Source organism: Stegostoma tigrinum, chromosome 4, assembly GCF_030684315.1.
Source record: "Stegostoma tigrinum isolate sSteTig4 chromosome 4, sSteTig4.hap1, whole genome shotgun sequence".
NCBI classification, from domain to species: Eukaryota; Metazoa; Chordata; class Chondrichthyes; order Orectolobiformes; family Stegostomatidae; genus Stegostoma; species Stegostoma tigrinum.
In genome coordinates, this window is record NC_081357.1 from 94840427 (window position 1) to 94861689 (window position 21263).

A 21263-nucleotide genomic window follows, 5' to 3' on the forward strand; every position below is an offset into this window, starting at 1 on the left:
GGTCTACATGTGACTCCAAATACACAGCAAATGGTTGATTTTTAATTGACCTCTGGGACAATCAGGGATGGCTACTAAATACAGGCCGAATCAGCAATGACCACATCTCATGAATGAATTAAAAAGCAAAGCAAAAATACAAGGAATTTCACACTGCAGAACTACAATGTCAAGGGGCGAAATGTGATATACTTTTCCATTCCAGGGCATTTTACCCATCACCCCAATCCTTCATTGTCTTCACTGGCTTCCTGTCACTTAATTTTTCAAAATGCTTCTGCTCACTGACAAATCTTTACATAACATTTCTTCACTGTACCCCACTATTCTCTTCGAACACCATGTCCAGTTCACACACACTGCTGTTCCAACTCTTCAGCCAATGACAGGTGGCACATGAAGGAGTTTACACAATTACATATACTGGATCACATTCCCCAACTCTTCAGCACCTTAAACTGAGTAAATGACATTGAAGCGTTCCATCAGTCATGATCATATTAAATGGAAGAGCAGGTTCAAATCAGCAGAATGGCCTGCTCCTGTGGTAAGGATTGTGAAAATGTATCTTTTGAACAATTTTTTTTCTGTTCTCTTTCTCAATCCCTCCTGGGTGTCTTGATTTTCTGGACTCTAACTTTGAATTAAATTTATTTATGACAATAATTTAAATGTTTTGTTGGAAAAGTTGAAGGTATGGATTATTTACGAATAGTTCTGAAAAAAGTAATTGAAATACATCCAGATTAATGCAAGTTTTGAACTCTTTGCATATCAGATAATACTGAGAAGGGCACACAAGGGAAGAGATAATGGGAACTGCAGATGCTGGAGAATCCGAGACAACAAAGTGCGGAGCTGGATGAACGCAGCAGGCAAGCAGCATCTTAGGAGCAGAAAAGCTGATGTTTCCAGCCTAGACCCTTCATCAGAAATGGGGGAGGGGAAGAGGGTTCTGAAATAAACATTTAAAAAATCCCCTCCTCCCACCTCAAGCCGCACCCCCATTTCCTACCTACTAACCTCATCCTGTCCCCTTGACCTGTCCGTCCTCCCTGGACTGACCTATCTTCTCCCTACCTCCCCACCTACGATCACCTTTACTGGCTCCATCCCCATCTGTCTTCTCTTCTATCCATCTTCTATCTGCCTCCCCCTCTCCCTATTAAAAAGTGGACACTGAACAGTTTTTCCGCCACACTTATTTCTTTAACCGTGAGACTAACCTTCCCTCTACTGACACGTTCTCCCGCCTCCGAGACAAGCCCTCCTCCTGGACACCACCACGAGGCCTCTGACCCTCCCTCGACCTCTTCATCTCCAACTGCCATCGAGACATCAATCGCTGCAACATCTCCACCCCTCTCACCCACTCCAACCTCTCCCCTGCAGAATGTGCCCTCGCTCCAATCCCAACCTCACCACAAAACCCGTGTCAAGGGAGGCACAGTTGTAGTATGGCACGCTTACCTCTACATCGCTGAGGTCAGACACCAATTCTCCAACACTTCCTCTTATCGTCCCTTGGATCATGACCCCACCACCAAGCACCAGACCATCCACAACCTCATCACCTCAGGTGACCTCCCACCCACAGCCTCCAACCTCATTGTTCCCCAACCTTACACCGCCCGTTTCTATCTCCTTCCCAAGTCCACAAATCTGCCTGCCCTGGTTGACCCATTGTCTCCGCCTGCTCCTGCCCCACGAAACTCATCTCCACCTATCTGAACTCCATTTTCTACCCCTTGGTCCAGGAACTCCCTACCTATGTCCATGACACCACCCACGTCCTCCACCTCCTCCAGAACATACAATTCCCTGGTCCCCAACACCTCATCTTTACTATGGAAGCCCAGTCCCTATATCCCTGCATTCCCCATGCAGATGACCTAAAGGCCCTCTGCTTCTTCCTGTCCCGCAGGCCTGACCAGTCCCCCTCCACTGACACCCTCATCCATTTAGCCGAACTTGTCCTTACCCTCAACAACTTCTCTTTCAATTCCTCCCACTTCCTACAGACAAAGGGGGTGGCCATGGGCACCCGCATGGGCCCAAGCTATGCCTGCCTCTTTGTAGGTTATGTGGATCAATCCCTCTTCCATACCTACACTGGCCCTAAACCCCACTTCTTCCTCCATTACATTGATGCCTGTATTGGCACCGGCTCGTGCTCCCATGAGGAGCTTGACCAGTTTATCCACTTCACCAACACGTTCCACCCCAACCTTAAGTTCACCTGGACTATCTCTACTGCCTCCCTCAGCTTCCTGGACCTCTCGGACTCAGTCTCCAGCAACCACCTAGAACCACCATTTCAAGCCCACCGACTCCCGCAGCTACCTAGAATACACCTCCTCCCACCCATCTTCCTGCAAAAATGCCATCCCCTATTCCCAATTCCTTCGCCTCCGCCGCATCTGTTCCCAGGATGAGGCATTCCACTCCCGTACATCTCCAATCCCCTCGTTTTTCAAGGACTGCAACTTGTCCCCGACAGTGGTTGAGAACGCGCTTGGCCGTGTCTCCCACATTTCCTGCAACTCATCCCTCACATCTTGTCCCCGCAATAACAACCAAAAGAGAATCTCCCTCATCCTCACAGGAAGTGCTACACCTGACCCCACAGCTCCTCCATCACCCCCATACCAGGCCTCAAGAAGACTTTCCACATCAAGCAGATGTTCACCTGCACATTTGCTAATGTGGTATACTGTAACCGTTGTGGCCTCCTCTACATCGGGGATACCAAGCAGAGGTCTGGGGACTGCTTTGTATAACATCTCCGCTTGGTTCGCAATAAACTGCTGCACTTCCCAGTCGCGAACCATTTCAACTACCCCTCCCATTCCTCAGACGATATGTCCATCCTGGGCCTCCTGCAGTGCCACAACGATGTTACCCGAAGGTTGCAGGAACAGCAACTCATATTCCACTTGGGAACCCTGCAGCCCAATGCCATCAATGTGGATTTCATAAGTTTCAAAATCTCCCCTCCCCCATCCGCATCCCAAAGCCAGCCCAGCTTGTCCCCGCCTCCCTAACCTATTCTTCCTCTCACCTATCCCATCCTCCCACGTCAAGCTGCACCCCCATTTCCATCCTATTAACCTCATCCTGCCCCCTTGACCTGTCCGTCCTCCCTGGACTGACCTATCTGCTCCCTACCCGCCACCTACACTCACTTTTACTGGCTCCATCCCTGCCTCTTTGACCGGTCTGTCTCCTCTCCACCTAAATTCTCCCCCATCCATATCTGATCCGCCTCCCCCTCTCTCCCTATTTGTTTCAGAACCCTCTTCCCCTCCCCCATTTCTGATGAAGGGTCTAGGCCCGAAACGTCAGCTTTCCTGCTCCTAAGGTGCCGCTTGGCCTGCTGTGTTCACCCTGCAAACAACAGGAAGCTGGTTGTATGTGTTCATAAATCATTAAAGGTGCCATAACAGGTGGGGAGAGCTGTCAATAAAGCATACAGTATTCTAGTCTTCATAAGAAGGGAGCATAGAATACAACAGCAGGGAGGTTATGCTGGACTTTGATTCATAGAGAATTGTAGAATTATCCAGCACAGAAGAGGCCTTTGGCCCATCAAGTCTCTATTGCCAAAATAACCTACTATCTACACTACTCCCATGGCCTTTTATAAGGCACTAGTTAGAACTTAGCTGAGGTATTGCACACAGTTCTGGGTAATAGGAAGGATGTGAAGGGACTGGAGAGTTTGCAGGAGAGGTTACAGTCAGAGATCCAGACAGCAAAGACCTTTCTGTCCAACTAGTTCACACTGACAATGTTCCCAAACTAAACTAGTCCCACTTGCCTACATTCGGCCCATGTCCCTCCAAACCTTTCCTATTCAGGTGTTTACTCAAATGTCTTTTAAATGTTGTAACTACCTGCATCCACCAGTTTTTGGGGAAGTGTTCTGATGACAAGACAGTTCAGTTCTGACAAAAGATTAGAGAAGTTGTGACTATTTCTCTTGGACAGAAGAGGAGGAGATTTGATGGATGTTTTCAAAATCATGACGGATCTGGATAGGGAGAAACTGTTCTCACTCTCAAATTGATTCAGAATAAGGGGACACACATAAGATAATCAAAACAAATGTGGTATGAGGAAAAATGGTTTTTTTACACAGAGTGGTTAGGAAATGGAATTCAGTCCCTGGAGGTATGATCGAAGATTCAACTGAGACATTGGAGGTGGGTTTATTTAAATAGAAATAATGTGCAGGGTTACAGGGAAAAGGCAAGATTTTGGCATGGGTTGTAACTTTCCAAAAGTAGTTGGATTCTAGAGAAGCATCAGAGGATTGGAAAACTGCCAATGTGACACTCCTTTTTAAAAAGAGAGATGGGCAAAAAATGGGTAACCATAGACCAATTAGTCTAACATCTATGGTTGGAGAAACATTGGAAGCAATTAAAAAACAATTGCAGAATGTTTAGAAAATCATAACCTAATCAAGCACAGTCAGTGAGGCTTCATTAAAGGGAAATTGTATATAAAATTATTGACTAGTTCATTAGTTTTTCGCCAGTTTGGATAGAAGGATTCAGTAGATGTGTTGCATTTGGACTTTGAGATGGGGTACAACAAGATACCTCACAAATGCAACACATCTACTGGATCCTTCTATCCAGACTGGCGAAAAACTAATAAACTAGTCAAACCAGAGCACCCGGAGGAAACCCACACAGACACAAGGAGAATGTGCAAACTCCACACAGACAGTTACCCGAGGCTGGAATCGAACCTGGGTCCCTGGCACTGTGACGCTGCAGTGCTAACCACTGAGCCACCGTGCCGTCCCCTCTTTCTGCTTATGTTGTTGGTACCTACATGGGCCACAAGAACTGGATCTTTCCCTTCTCATTCCAGAATTTCCTCTGCAATCCAGAAGAGATATCCTAAACCTGGACACCAGGCAGGCAACACTGCCTTTGGCATTCTTGATCCTGGCCACAGAGAATTGTGTTTATTCTCCTGAATATACTGTTAACCGTTATACCTGCATTTCTCTTTTCTCCCCCATCTTGAATGGCTCCCTTACCAGAGTGCTACGGTCAGTTTACTCATCCACCCTACAGCTCCCACTCTTTTTCACACAGGGAGTAAGAATCTCAAACCTGTTAGACAAACTCCTGTTCCTATGTCTTATGGTGTTATGGCCTAACTTATAATGCTAAGAACCAGAGCAGACTTGATGGGTTGAAAGGCCTCCTTCTTTACTATAACAATTCGGTGAAGAATGTACTGTTGTTCGTCATCATACTTACTTCTTTGCTGGAGCAGTCTTTTGTAAATTCCACAACTTCACAGTGTGATCTTCTGAGGCGGTTACCAAAACAGGTTCAACTGGATGAAATGCCAAGCCTCTTATTCCATCAAAGTGGCTCCGTAACGTGAATTTAGGATTCCAAGTCTTCCTTAATGCATCCTTATTATTAGTGATCTGTGAAACCCCAAAATATTTCAGGAAACCGTGAATAAGAAAATTTTGTCAAAGCTCCTAAAGACTGAATTAATTAGGATTTTCCCTTTAATCATAACATTTCTTTGGAATGTAATTGAATCATTCAGCACAGGAGGAGGATATTCAGACCATCATTTTGAAAGAGCTATACAATTAGTTTCACTCTACTGTTTCTTACTCCTAGCTCTGTAATTTGTTCCTATACAACTTTATCTCTATTTTGTTTTAAGACAGTTATTACTGAATTTGTTTGCACGAACTTTTCTGGCAGTGCACTGCAGATCATCATAACTCCCTGAACAAAATTCACATTTTCTCTTACAGTTCTTATGCCTATTGCATTGAATCTATGACCACTGATATTGATCTACCTGCCGCAGGAAACAGTTTGTCCTTCCTAATTCTATCAAAATTCCTCATGAGAATGGACTTTTTTGCCTATTGTAATGAATGGTCAATTTACCGGTTTCTGATTATGTTGATTAAAGAAGGGAATTCACAGAACTGTTGTGAATGACCAACAGACATTAAGTCCATCAAAATGATTATTGTATTTCAAATCTGCCTTATTGCGTTGTTATTGTGTTGTTGTATGCCAGCTGAACAGTTATGTACAAATCAGCAGTCAGGTCTATAGCACAGTGAAAGGCCATTTTGCTCACTGAGTCTGCACCAGTTGAAAACTTACTCTATCCCATTTTCCAGTACTTAGCCCACAACATTGTATGCCTTTACATTGCAAACGGACGTCTAAATACTTCTTAGGTGTTATGAGGGTTTGTGCCTTTCCCATCTTAGAGGCAATGAGTTCCAGATTCCTACCTCTGTCTGGGTGAAAAACCTTTTCCTCACATACCCTCCAAACATCCTGCCCTTTGCCTTAAATCTATATCCCTGGTCACTGATTTCTCCACCAAGAGTTAAATTCTTTTACTGTCTATGCCCCTCAATTTTATACATCTGAATCATGTCTCCTCCTCAATCCCTTCTGTTCCAGGGAAAACTACCTCAGTCTATCCAATCTCTCTTCATAACTGAAACTCTCCAACGCAGGCAACATCCTGATAAATCGCCTCTGCACCCTTTCCAGTGCAATCACTTCCCTCCTGTATTGCAGATTCCAGAAATGCACACAATAGTTGAGCTTTGGCCTGACTAACAGCTTAAACAGTTCCAGCAAAACCTCCCATCTCTTAAGCCACATGCCTCAGCTAACAAAGACAAGTATCCCACACTTAAACTCTTTATCTACCTATCCTTTTACCTTAAGAGACTAGCAGGCATGCACAAGGTCTCTCTAATCCTACCTTTCATTATATATTCCTTTGCCTTTTTTGGCCTGCCAAGTGCGTCATCTCAAACTTACTGAATTCCATTTGCCACTGATCAGCCTGTCCAGTAATTTAAGGGTATCTTCCTCACTATTTGCTCCTCCACCAATTTTTGTATTGCCCATGAACTTACTGATCAACCCTTCTACATTCAAGTCTAAATTGTTTACGTATACCACAAACAGGAGTCCCAAAACTGATCCCCATGGAACCCTACTGGATGCAGACTCCCAGTCACAATAACAGCCCTTGACCAACAGCCTCTGCTTGCTACCACACAGCCAATTCTGGATCTAAACTGCCAAGTTTTCTTGGATCCCATGGGGTCTTACCTGTGCTTTCAGTCACCCATTGTCTCACCTCTGAAAACTTCAATCACGTTGATCAGACATGACCTCCCCTTAAAGCCATGCTGACTATTCTTAATTAATTCCTGCCTCTCCAAATGCAGATTAATTCTGTCTGTCAGAATTGCTTCCAATAGTTTCCCTGCAAATGAAGTTACACTGACCGGCCTGTCGTTTCTTAGTTTACCCCTTCCTCCCTTCTTAAATAACAGTACAAACATTAGTTGTCCTCCAGTCCTCTGACAAATTTCCTGGGGCCAGAGGAATTTAACATTATTGCCAGCACCCCTGCTCCCTTGTCTCAATCAATAGCGTGGGTTACATTTCATCTGGCCCTTAAAACATATCTACTTTAAAGTTATGTCAGTTCAGTTAGAACCTCCTTTCTGTCTATGCTAACTCCTTTAAGAATATCACAGTCCTTTTCAACAATTTCTATCCCCTTTTTGTGTCAGTGCTCCCTAGTGAGAGGGGTAATTTAGAATCATACATACATCCTCTGGTTCCACGCACAATGGTCGCTGTTGTCCTTGATGGACCCTACTCTTTCCCTTGTTATACTTTTATTCTTAGTGCACTTTTCTTGATTTTACTTGCCATTACACTTTCATAGTCTATTTTGCTCTCCTTTTTAACGTTTCTCCATACACATTCTATACTCATCTAGGGCTTCTGCTGTTTTAAGCCCTTGGTATCTGCCAAAAGTCTTCCTTTTGTTTCTCCTCTTATTCAGACCTGTATATCCCTTAATATTCAGGGCTTGCAGGATTTACTGAACCCACCCTTTGCCTTTATTGGAACATGCTGGCCCTATAGTTGCCCTATCTCCTCCTTTAATTGCATCCCGCCGCTTTGACACATCTATCTAAAAGCTTATGCTCCTGTTCCAATCTGGCCAAATCACACTTAATCTTGGTAGCGAGTTTTGAGAAGATTTGTAGCTCAGGTTGAGGTTCTGGATGTGAGTTTCCTCGCTGAGCTGGAAGTTCACATCACCAACACAGGAAATGACATCACCAACCCAAGGAAACTTAACCAGATAAATAGAAAGCGGGACATAACACCAGCGCTTCGTCGGAGGCTCACTGATGATGTTACCTAGAACGGTGACGAAACACCTGAAAACTAACCATCCAGCTCAGCGAGCAAACTCACATCCAGAACACTTAATCTTATTAAAATCAGTCTTTGTCTAGTTTAGACCTTTGACTTTAGGCCACTTTTGTCCTTTTCCATAACAATTTTGAATAGATTTATAATCGCTGTCTGCAATACCCTCCTCCACTGATAGTTCAACAAGTCGTCCAGCTTTGTTGCCTACAATCAAGTCCGAGACTGCCCTCTCTCCGTAGGGCCTTCTAAACACTGGCTTAAAGAGCTTTCCTGGATGCATTTTAAAAATTCTGCACCCTCTAAACCGGAGATCCCTCAGCTAATGTTGGAGAAGTTAAAATCCACCTTCCCCATTTCTACCCTTTTACTTTCATATTTTGCTTTTTACATTTTACTTTTATTACTTATTATTTACCTAGAATCCTGGGATAATTAATTTATGTGGAATAGCTTCCTCGAAGTCTGATCCTAAGAATAACACCTCCAGCAACAGAGGACTCCTTTAGTGCTGCTATGCTGTTGCAAGTTCTGGGGTTAAGGCTTGAACACAGAGGTTTTCTGATCGAATTGAGTATTGCCAATTCAGCCAAGCTATCAGCTTTGATGTCCAATTTCATAAGTTAAGATGCAACAAATGTTAAATACATCACACTACAGAAAAATCAGGTGCAATGCCAGAGCAGTGAGAAACAGATTTTTGCCAATAATTCCCAAGACAATGAAAAGCAATCTTCAAAAGAAGCTTTTGATCAATCTCTTACTGGCTGGTCACAAAACTACATGGATAGTAATTCTCACCTGCACAAGGATATTAATAATTACTCTTATAAACTAAATCTGATCAGGAGACAGAAATTCCAACTTACATCATAATTTAGAGGATCTGCCTCATTAGCAACTGTAAGACCCGCCAACTCTCCAAGACCCAATGCATTCTCCAGTGCTTCACTTGTACCCATGATAAAGGATTTTCCTGCTCCCGGAGGAAAGGTCAATGCTTCAACTAGACAGAACAATAATTTTAACAGAAAAAAAAGGTTTCACTACCAAAAATTTTCATTCAAACAAGTTAAATTTAACTCAAAATAAATGAAGCTGATAATATGGCATAGAAGACTTATGACTGATGGAGATGATAGAAAATCAATTCAAAAGCTTTGCAGGCTTACCCATGTTGATCAGATTCCCTTTCACATACCTTCTTCTGTTCTGCCAGCTTCATGCTCAGTCAGTCGTGTGGCAGTTGGCCTGGGTGGAGAGTTTACTGAAGACTGCAATGGAGGGAGCTCATCCACATCTCTTAAAGTAGCCAACATATCTTGTAACTTGGATCTATTTGGCCCTGTTAAGAAACAAAACTAAATATAAAAGTAATGTTGGATTCTGCATTCCTCTGTCTCTGAAGAAAAGAATGTCTTATTTATACATTTCCAAGTATGTCAATCTTAAAATATTTGTTCAATTTTATTAAAAATATCTTACCATAAGTAGAAAAGTGAATCAAACTATGATTAAAGTAACACAGGAAATGTCATATTTATAATTATCCAGTTATGGAGTGCTTCATTTCTGGCTGCAGTTTTAATTTCATCCCTAAATGAGCAGGCCATCAAACAGTATGAAACGGGGAAACTAAATCTGGAAGAGTTTAATATCAATCAGGTCTATTCCCTCTATCTCAGTATCGATAAAACTCTTGTACTGCACTGAACTATGCTGAATTTTGATGGTCATTAGCACCCAGCATGTATAGCAGGCACAGAAAGTGGATACGAATTGTCCTTTGAAATTGTTTATCTGAACCATATCTTTGTTACTATGTTCAAACCACTCCAAGTTGGATTCTGATCCCATATATAATGCTACGGCCACTGCTCTGCCAGGACGACACATTACCTAACATTGACATGATGTAAACATTACGTACATTTGTCAGCCAGGTCTGGTGATTGTTCACCAATCTATATTTTGAAGAAAATTAGAAACTGAATTTAGACATTTTCTCCAGATAAATTTCAGACACTGAGTTTATATACATTGATGAAACTCTTACTATCTGACAAGCAGAAGTATGGGCTTTAATTAACTGCCAAAAATGTGACTACTGAAGTGAGAAATTCAGCTTTTTAATCTCCCTTCTAGTAAAGAAAATTGACTGGGGGTGACGTAACAACAAATGCTGGAGATCACAGGGAGTCAGACAGCATCCATGGAGACAGAGCAAGCTAACGTTCGATGACTGTCCAGAGCTGAAGTGAAGTGTGAAGAGGGCAGCATTAATGCTGTAGTTTGGCAGGGGTGGGAGGGGTGATAAGGGTTCGTGTGTAGGGGTGGTTGATGCACAGAACAGTGCTACGACTCCTGCCAGATTTGAAAGGACGGTATTTGGGATGGGGGGAAAGAGAGGACACGATAACGAGCTAAAAGAAAAACGAAGAAAATTGTTTGTAATTTCAAGGTGTTGAACTCAATATTAAGTCCAGAAGGCTGTAAAAAGTGCCTAGTTCGAAGAAGAGATGCTGTTCCCCAGTTTGCACTGTGGAATGCTACAGCATGCCGAGGACAGTCTTGATGAGACTGATCGCGAAGGCCAATTGGATAAAGTATTACAAACGTAAAGCAACAGTCTGCAGTCAGCTCAACATAGAATTTTTCTGCCTAAGTACTTAACTAAAACAGGAAGTTTGGGTTTACATAAATGTGTGTCATGGTGTATTACATACACAAGTCTAAATGGAAACAGAAGGACTGTCTTCTGGTTTTTTAGTACAATTAGACCAGATCTAAAATGCCAGATCACAGTAAGCGGTGGAACAAACTCTTTCTACATTCCCTAGATTGCTTAAAAAGGAGTTCTTCCATCCAGACTGGCTCCATTTTCAGAATTGATACCATTATCTCAGGTCTTCTTCACTGAAGATTCAAACCTGCAACGAGAAGGAACCGAACACAAATCCAGAGCTTCATCCTCTGAGTTCCAGAAATGTCTCGCTATCCCATTGATAAACTGGATGAGTCAAAGCACATATGGGTTTGGGTACCTACGATCAAGTCACTACTGAGATAAATTCTATTGTCTATGATCTTTACTAGTTTTGATATTTTGGCTAAACCAAGATCAACAATAGCAACATGTTAGAGATTTTCTTCCAGTCACAATGTTAAGATTTATACTCAAAAGAAAACTTGCCCCTCCCAAGGAATCATCAATTCCTGTTGAGAAGAAGAATGATCTCCAGCTATGTTAATTACTGGCCAAATAATTTTCAGAATTTTTCCACTCCTTACCTTTCATTGCTAGTGTTGTTTGACTGGCCTTCAGTACACAAACCCAAAATCTATGGCTTGAAATCATTTCCATTTTATAATAAATGAAATTGCAAAAATTAAAATAGCAGACGAAAACTGAAAGAAGATTAAAGAGTTTTGGGTAGCAATTTCCAAAGAAAGTTAAACCAAGCCAAAGATGAGACAGAGGATCAAGAGTAGCTGAGCACAAGCAGGTAGCTTTAAAGGAACAGGAACAGTATCTGGATACTTTTCTGAAAAGAAATCGCAGCGTGAGAGGGTTTATGAACCAAAAGTATACCAGATTTCATACGCACTTACTCTTCACCCCCTTTTTCCCCTTTCGCTCCTTTTTGTACTGCTCCTTGAGTTTGGTTATTAGTCCCTGGTCCACGTCCCAGCTCTCTGATGTGGGACATATATCTTCCTTGTCTAAACACAGCACAGTGAAACAAATCAGAGATCGCTTCATGGAACAATCTTACACTATTACTACGGTAGTTCCAACATGTTAATTTAAAAACAGTATCACTGAAAACAACCCAGTAGCAAAATTTACTTGAAGTTACAGCCAAATGACAATTCAGTTCCATGGTAACCTTTTCCAGACAGGTTCATATTTAGGTATTAATGACCAAAATAAAATTCACCATAAAAAAAAGCATTGGTATATTGGAGTATTCTCAATTTTGGACTAATTCAGGTAAAACTAACACAAGTCTCATACTTGCTGATCACTCCAGGTACAAGGCATGAGACTTGCATGTTAAACAACAAATGGATGCCTGCAAGCTCATAAGCCAGCTATTAAATTTCAGACAGCAACTACATAACTCAGATTTTTACAATCAATATATGAAAGCACCTGTCAAACCACTTCAATTATCTCAGCCACCACTGCATCTATAATACTGACTATAAATATCTTGTGATATTACAATTATGGTATTACAAAGGTTTCTCATTTCTTGTAAAGTCAAGTTTACCATATTAACAATTTGCATACCACAGGATCAAGCAACTGTTGTATGGTTTTCAAATAGTATCTGTTAGATAAAGTTAAAATCATCTACACTCCACCGTCAACCTGCTTTAAAGACAGACTTAGAAGCAGACTCCTGTTTTTAATCTCCACTCAAATCTGATTTCCCAGCAAATGGACAAGCAAACACAGGTCATTCACAGGTTACACATCTCCAATGACCTCCACTTATGTTAGACTGCATTAAGTATGGATTAAGTAAGATGGACAAATCCCTTCGTGCAAGAACATGGGTCATCACAATGACTGCAACAACTATTGGGCATCTCTTGTTAAGCATCATGGAAAAAGTATTCTCCTATGCTGACTTTGTCAGATTGCATGTCTTGACTTAACACATTCATCCAAATCCTGGTGAAGCTTCAGAATTGGAAGTTCTATATTAGGACTGATCTTCTAATTTGACATCTGCAAGTGAAATGCCTTAAATAAGGGGCAGCAATATATATTGCCTTCAATGGCCTCAGCAAGCCATTTAACCATGTGAGTAGAGCTGTGTATATAAGTTGTCGAAGAAACTGGCTGCACGTTGAAGTTGCTCAATGTGATCTCCTCTGTCCACAAAGCATGATGGGTTTCAGAGCACTGGAATCCTTCGAGATTCATGAGATTCCCAGTGAGCTAGCGAGGACAGACAGCTATTCAGTCTTGCTCATCCGAAGTCCAGAACAAAGATGGACCAAGCCCTCAGAGTATTGTGATACACTGATGCGGGCAGTGGCAAATGGGTAGATTCTCTCAACCGTAAAGATTTTGGTGTCATCATCAGCCTCGAGAAGGTGAATGTCTGGGATGCTGCTATATCACTGTCTATTAACATTGACAATGTGACATTGGATGTTATCTATGATAGCTTCACATATCTAGGTTCTGCAATCACTAGCGATCTGTCAATTGATGCTGAAATCAACACATTTCACAAAAGCAGCAGTTGTTCAAGTTGACTGAGAGTGTGGAACAGCAGCAAGTTGACTCAGAACACCAAGTTTGAGTCCACCAAGCCTGTGCACTCAATGTATTCCTTAACAGTAGTGAAGCCTAGATAAGGTATGCTAAATAAGAGAAAAGGTTGAACAGACTCCACCTTTGTTATCTCAAACTTATCTGTTTGGCAGAACTAGGTCAACAAACTGTGCATGGTCAGGAAGGACAGATCACGTCTCGAGTGACAGTTTCAAACAGCATATCATTCAGGGAATTTGGAGCATACACAGGGAGGAGGGGCCTTCTGTTTGCTTTTTTGGTTCATTGTTTATAAGGTCTATTTACAGGGCATATTCAAAATGAGGATCGGGGCACAGCACAAAAACAGTGACATAAGAAAATTGCAAATTTATTGTTTGGTAACAGTTTGACTATCTATTATGGGTTATTTTCAGATTTAAGGTAAATAGGGGAAATATTTACAGGTTAAAACTAAAAGACCAATAGGAATTTTTAAAAGATCAAATTAAGAGCTAACTAACTAAAACAGAGCTACGAGGTAAAGTGATTTGCTGTGTCTCCGATGTGGGAAGTTGTGGACCCCACTGTGGTTCATAGCAGCCATATATATAGCAAGTGTTGGCTGCTTGAGGAATTTCAACTCAGTTGATGAGCTGGAGTCTGAGCTTCAAACACTGTGACACATCAAGGAGTGGTAGAGTTACTTGGATATTGCATTTCGGGTTAGTCACATTCCTTAGAAGAACTATCTCAAATTCGATCAGTGCTCAGGGTCAGGAGGATGTGACTATGAACAAGACAGGTAGAGGGATCCAGGAGACAGTGCTAAAGGAGCCTCAACCCTTGAGTTTGTCTAACAGGTTTGAGATTCTTACTCCCTGTGTGAAAAAGAGTGGGAGCTGTAGGGTGGATGAGTAAACTGACCATAGCACTGTGGTAAGGGAGCCATTCAAGATGGGGGAGAAAAGAGAAATGCAGGTATAACGGTTAACAGTATATTCAGGGGAATAAACACAATTCTCTGTGGCCAGGATCAAGAATGCCAAAGGCAGTGTTGCCTGCCTAGTGCCCAGGTTTAGGATATCTCCTCTGGGTTGCAGAGGAAATTCTGGAATGAGAAGGGAAAGATCCAGTTCTTGTGGCCCATGTAGGTACCAACAACATAAGCAGAAAGAGGGGGCGGCACGGTGGCTCAGTGGTTAGCACCGTAGCGTCACAGTGCCAGGGACCCGGGTTCGATTCCAGCCTTGGGTGACTGTCTGTGTGGAGTTTGTACATTCTCCCCACGTCTGCGTGGGTTTCCTCTGGGTGCTCCAGTTTCCTCCCACAGTCCGAAGATATGCAAGCTAGGTGGATCGGCCATGCTAAATTGCCCATTGTGTTCAGGGGTGTGTGGGTTATGGGGGATGGGTCTGGGTGGGATGCTCCAAGGGGTGGTGTGGACTTGTTGGGCCGAAGGGCCCGTTTCCACACTAATCTAATCTTGAAAAAAAGAGGAAAGAGGTTCTGCTGAGGAAATATGAGCAGGCGAAATTGAAAAGCAAACCAGAAACGTAATAATCGCTGGATTACTACCTGAGGACAGCTAATTAACACAGGGATAACAAGATTAGAAAAGTGAACATCTGTCTCAAAGACTGGTGCGGGAGAAACTGGTTGGAATTCATGAGACAAAGGTATCAGTACTGGGAAAGGAGGGAGATGTTCTGATGGGATGGGCTCGACCTAAAATCATCTAAATCATGCTGGGTCCAGAGTCCTGACAAATAGCATAACTAGAGCTGTGGATAGGGCTTTAAATGAGTGGAGGGTGAGTTCAGTTGCTTGGACAAAAGTTAAGGGTGGGGACAAGTTAGCAGAGGTTAAAAGTTTTCAGAACAAGTGGGAGGACACAGTGTATGGGAAGGATCAGTAATTTAACTTCAGTCACAGCAGATAAAATGGCAACTATGAGAAGGGTTGTACTGGACACAAGACTGAGAGTGTTGTAATTAAATGCACATGGTATACGAAACAGGGTAAATGAGCTTGTAGCGCAGATTGAAATTGGCAGGTGCAATGTTGTGGGTATCAGAGATGTGGTTGCAAGGGGATCAGGGATGGAAACTAAATTCACAAGGATTTGCATCCTGTCGAGAAGACAGGCAGATGGGCAGACAGGGTCGGACTGTCATGCGAGTAAGAAAATAAATTAAATTGATAGCAAGCAAGTGTACAATCTGTGTGGGTAAAGCGAAAGAATTGCAAAGGAAAAAAGACGCTGATGGAACTCATGTGCAGACTATCAAGCAGTAGTCAGGATGTGGTGAAGAAAATAAACCAGGAGATAGAAAAGGCATGTAATAAAAGCACTATTACATTAATCATGGAGAACCTCAATATGCGGATAAACTGGGAAAATCAGGTTGGTAGTGGATCCCAAGAAAGAAATTTGTGGAATGTGTTTCTTTGGAGCAGCTGCTGCCTAATAGGGAACGACAATTCTCGTTTTGGGCAAGTGTAATGATGCATACTTGATTAGGGAGCTTAAGATGAAGGAACCCCTAGGGGGCAGTGACCATACTATGATAGAACTTATCCTGCAGTTTGAGACAGAGAAGCTTAGATTAACTGTAACAGTATCATGATTGAGTAAAGTTAACAAATAAGACATGAGGGAGGAGCTGACCAGATTTGATTCCACAGGGAGCCTAGCAGGGAAGATGGTAGATGAGCAGTAGCAGGAGTTTCGATGAGGAGTTTGGGAGGTAAAGCAAAAATTCATCTCACGGAACAAAAATCATACCGAGGGGAGGACAAGGCAACCATGGCTGACACGGGAAATCAGAGACAGCATAAAAGCAAATGAAAAAGCGTAAAATCTATGCAGATTAGTGAGAAGCTGAAGATTGGGAAACCTTTAAAAACCGGATGAGGACAACTAAGAAAGCAATAAAGGATAGAAGATCAAATATGAGGGTAAGCTAGCTAGTAATATAAAAGAAGATTGTCAGACTTTATTCAACACAGAAAAGGCAAGAAGGGCAAGAGTAGACATTGGACCACTGGAAAATGAAGCTGGGAAAGTAGCAATGGGGGACAAAGAATTGGTAGAGGACCTTCAGAGTGGAAAACACCAATGGCATATCCAGAGCTTCGAAAGAGCTGGGGACAGAGGCGAATGTAGTGGCTGCTGAGGAGAAGGTGCTGGGGAAGCAGCAAGATCCGAAGGTAGATACCTCACCCAGCACTGATTTTCTACACCTTTGAATTCTGAAGAAGATAGCTAAGAAGATTGTAGAGGCACTGATGGTGTTCTTTCAGGAATCACTGGCATCAGGGAAGGTCCCAGAGGACTAGAAAATGCCTAATATAACACACGTGTTTAAAAAGGGAGACTGGCAGAAGAAAGGAAATTATAGACCAGTTATGTGTGACTTCAGTTGTAACATTTTATAGGGTCCATTATTAAGGAAGAGATTGTGGAATACGTGACAATGCATGGTAAAACAGGGCTGAGTCAGCACTGCTTCATCAAGGGGAAATTGTACCTGACAAACCTTAGAATTCTTTGAGGTGGTATCAAGTAAGTTAGACAAAGGAGAGCCAGTGGACATGATCTGTTTGGATTTCAGTTGGCCTTTGTCATGGTTCGGCAAGGGAGGCTGCTAAATTATATAAGAGCGTATGGTGTTGGGCAAAGTAATGGCACAGATTGGCTGACTGAAGACAGAAGGGGGATAAAGGGGTCTTTTTCAGGATGGCAGCTGGTGACTACGGGAGTTCCGCAGGGGTCAATGTTGGGACCACAACTATACATGCTATACATTAACAACCTGAATGAAGGAACTGACAGCATTGTTACTATATTTGCAGATGACACACAGAAAAGTGGAGGCACAGGTATCGTTGAGGAAGTGGGAAGGTTGCTTAAAAACTTGGACAGGCAGATGGAATGCAAGGTGGAAAAATGTGAGGTTATGCACTTTGGTGAGAAGAATAGAGAGGCATAAACTATTTTCTAAATGGGGAAAGGCTTCAGAAATCTGATGCACAAAGAGACTTGGATGTCTTAGCTCAGGATTCTAAGGTTAGCATGCAAGTTCAGCTGGCATCCAGGAAGGCGAATGCAATCTGAGCATTCATTTCAAGAAGACTGGAATACAAGAGCAGAGATGTACTGTGGAAGCTTGGAACACAACAGCAGCGATCTACCGTGGAAGTTATATAAGGCTCTGGTTGGACTACATTTGGAATACTTGAGCAGTTTTGGGCCCTGTATCCAAGGATTGATAAGCTGGCGTTCAGAACAGGTTTAAAAGAATGATCCCAGGAATGAAGGGCTTGACATATGAGAAGTGGTTGAGGACTCTGGGTCTGTATTCAGTGGAGTTTACAAGGTTGAGGGGAAATCTCAGTGAAACTTACAGACTACTGAGCAACGTGGATAGATTGGACTTGACAATGATGTTCAACAAGAAGGAGAGACTACAACTTGAGGGCACAGCCTCAGAGACCTTTTAGAACTGAGATGAGAAGGAATTTCTTAAGCCAAAGGGTGGTGAATCTGAACTCATTGCTGCAAAAGGATGTAGAGACCAGTTCATTGTGTGCACTCAAGACGGAGATGGATAGGTTCTTAATTAATAAGGGGATCAAGGGTTACGGGGTGAAAGCAGGAGATTGAGGTTAAGAAACAGATCAGATATGATCGAATGGTAGCGCAGACTCAATGGACTGAAGGCCTAATGCTGATCCTGTATTTTATGGTTTTAAATTAGTGGTCCTGAAGTGTTCTAATTCTATCGGGATATACTCTTTGCTAAGCCAATGACACAACAATGGCTTGGCCAGGTTCAGCAGATGCATAATGGCTGCATACCAAAGTTGTCTTGTAAAACGAATTGGCCCCTATGTCATGATTTCTTGGACGTCCATACTTCTACGTAAAAAAACACCAGCAGGAAAGATATGAAAATGGCAAACATCCCCACTGCCAAGAGAAAGACAATTTCTGATCATCATGGCTTATCGAGTTGAATTATTTGCATACGCAATGGAAGACATAGCAAAAAGAAAAGACCATCTTGTCCCGAAAAAGGCTCAGAAAAATTGGAGGTCAGCAACTCACGCACCTTCGCAGCCCATTATGTTCCATGCTGGAGTAGGGTTCCAAGCCTCAAGAAAGGTACGAGGCAATAGTAAACCATTTTTTTGGGGATACAAAGCTGCAATAGAATGTGAATTATACCAGTGTTTGGACGTTTGTGGATAGCTCATTAACCACCTTTCAATAGGATAAGCAGAACCTTATTCCTACCACGCACCTAGTGCATCTCTCGCAAAGCACACACTATTGCTATGGAGTGTTGGTGGTAGAAGGAGGGCACGTTTGTGGACGAGGACTAAATTATCAGTTTTGTTCTGGGTGATGTCAAGCTTCTTGAGTGTTGTTGGGACTACTCATCCAGGCAAATGGGGAGTAATTCACTGCACTCCTAACTTATGTCTTGTAAATGATACACAGGTTTCAGACAGTCAGGTCATCAAGTACCCACTGCAAGATTCTTAGCCTCTAATGTGCTTTGTAGCCACAGTATTTATATGGATAGTCCAGCTGAATTGATGCTCAATGTTAATACCAAGAATGAGGTAGTGGGGCTTCAGTGATGGTACTGCCATTGAACATTAAGAAGTAATATTAATATTCTTTACTGTGGAACATGGCCATTGCCAAACATGTGGGCACAAACGAATGTCTTGTCAGCCAAAGCCTGGACTTTGTGTGGGTCTTGCTGCATTTGGACATGGTTGCTTCACTAGAACAGAGATGCGAATGGTACTAAACATGGTGTATTTGCTGATGACTGCACAAACTTCTGATCTTATGATGGATGAAAGTTCATAGATGAAACAGCTTAAGTTCGATGGACCCAGGATACTCTCTTGAGGAATGACTACAAGAATATCCTGCAGCTGAGACGACTGACCTCCAACAAACATAAATGTTCATTTTGCTGGCTATGGCACTAACCAGAAGCAGGTTTTCCCCAACTACCACTGTCGCGAGTTTTGCTACGGCTCTTTGATGCCACACTCAGTCCAATTCAGACAAACAAACAACTAGTAAGAATAGGCCATTCGGCACTTCGAGCCTGCTCCGCCATTCAATGAGATCATGGCTAAGCTGATTTTATTCCAACGCTAGATACCCCAGGTAATCTTTCAAGCTCTTGGTAATCAAGAATATAGATAGCCCTTCCTTAAAAATATTTAAAGATTCTGCATCCAATATCTTTGAAGAAGGGAAATTCAAAGATGTTCAACCTTCAGAAAAAAAGACTTCCTGTTTTAAATGGGCAATCCCTGATTTTTAAACTATTGTCTTTAGTTCTAGATTCTCCTACAAGAGGAAACGTCTTTTCCACATCCATCCATTCAAGTCCTCACAGGATTGTACATGTTTCAATTAAGTTAAGACAGATTTATCTAATCTCCAGAGGATATAGTTTGTTTAGTCTTTCCTCATAAGGCAATTAACTCATTCCAGATATTAATTTAGTGAACAAAAACAAAGTTGCTGGAAAAGCTCAGCAAGTCTGGCAGCATCTGTGGAGGAGAAAACAGAGTTAACATTTTGGGTCCAGTGACCCTTCCTCAGAACAGATGGTGGCTGGGCAAATGTCAGTTTATATGCAGAAAATAGGGAGGTGGGTGGGGTAAGGAGTAAACAATAGGCTACAGCTCAAAGAGAGTGAAAGACAGTTGGACAGACAAAGGAGTTGCTAACGATCAGGCTGGGAGGGTGAACAGTTGTTAATGGGGATTGTTAGTGGCTAACAACAGGGGGTATGTAGTGGCAGGCTATGTGGTAACAACGTCTGGTGTGTCAGATGGGGGTCTGGGACATGAGACAATTTAGGCCCTAAAATTACTGAACTCAATAATGCAGTCCAGAGGGCTATAGGGTCCAAGTGGAAAATGAGGTGTTGTTCCTCTGGCCTGCGTAGGGCTTCACTGGAACAGAGTAGCAAGCCGGAGACAGAGATGTTGGCCAGAGAGCAGGGTGGTGCATTGAAGTGGCAGGCAACAGGTACTTCAGGGTCTTTTTTGTCAACAGAATGTAGATGTTCTGCAAAGCAGTCGCCAAGTCTATGCTTTGTTTCCCCAATGTACAGGAGGCCACATAGTGAGCGAATGCAGAACACCAGATTCTTGGAAGTGCAGGTGAAGTGTTGCTTCACCTGGAAGGAATGTGTGGGCCCTTGGATAGTGGGGAGGGAGGGGGTAAATGGGCAGGTGTTGCACCTTCGCTGGTTACAGGGGAAGGTGCTGTAGGGCTGTGGGGAGGTGTTGGGGGTGAAGGAAGTGTGGACCAGGGTGTCCTGGAGGGAACGATCCCTGCGGAAGGTGGACAAGGGAGGGGAGAGGAATATGTGTCTGGTGGCGGCATCTTGCTGGAGGTGGCAGAAATGGCATCTGATGATCAGAACTGGGTCACCGGTCCCGAAACTTTAACTCTGTTTTGTCCTCCACAGATGCTGCCAGACCTGCTGAGCTTTTCCAGTAACTTTGTTTTTGTTCCTGATTTACAGCATCCTCAGTTCTTTTGGTTTTTATTAATCTAGTGAACTTTCTCTTAACTGTTTCTAATGCATTTACATCCTTCCAATAGTACATTATCCAGTGCAGTACAGTTTTTTTGAAGTGGTCTTACCAATGTCTTATGTAATAGAAGC

General features: G+C 42.7%; 1 protein-coding gene across 2 annotated transcripts in view; it reads right to left on the reverse strand.

The window, feature by feature from the left end:
- The window catches only part of strn (striatin, calmodulin binding protein), a 138339-nt gene that overhangs the window by 24939 nt on the left and 92137 nt on the right, over positions 1 to 21263 (reverse strand). For both annotated transcript variants that reach the window (XM_048530827.2, XM_059645545.1), the window contains 4 exons: positions 11880 to 11990; positions 9469 to 9612; positions 9137 to 9273; positions 5283 to 5458 (listed from right to left, as the gene is read on the reverse strand). In XM_048530827.2, the coding sequence (XP_048386784.1) occupies positions 5283 to 5458; positions 9137 to 9273; positions 9469 to 9612; positions 11880 to 11990 (568 nt within the window). The remainder of the gene's footprint in view (positions 1 to 5282; positions 5459 to 9136; positions 9274 to 9468; positions 9613 to 11879; positions 11991 to 21263) is intronic.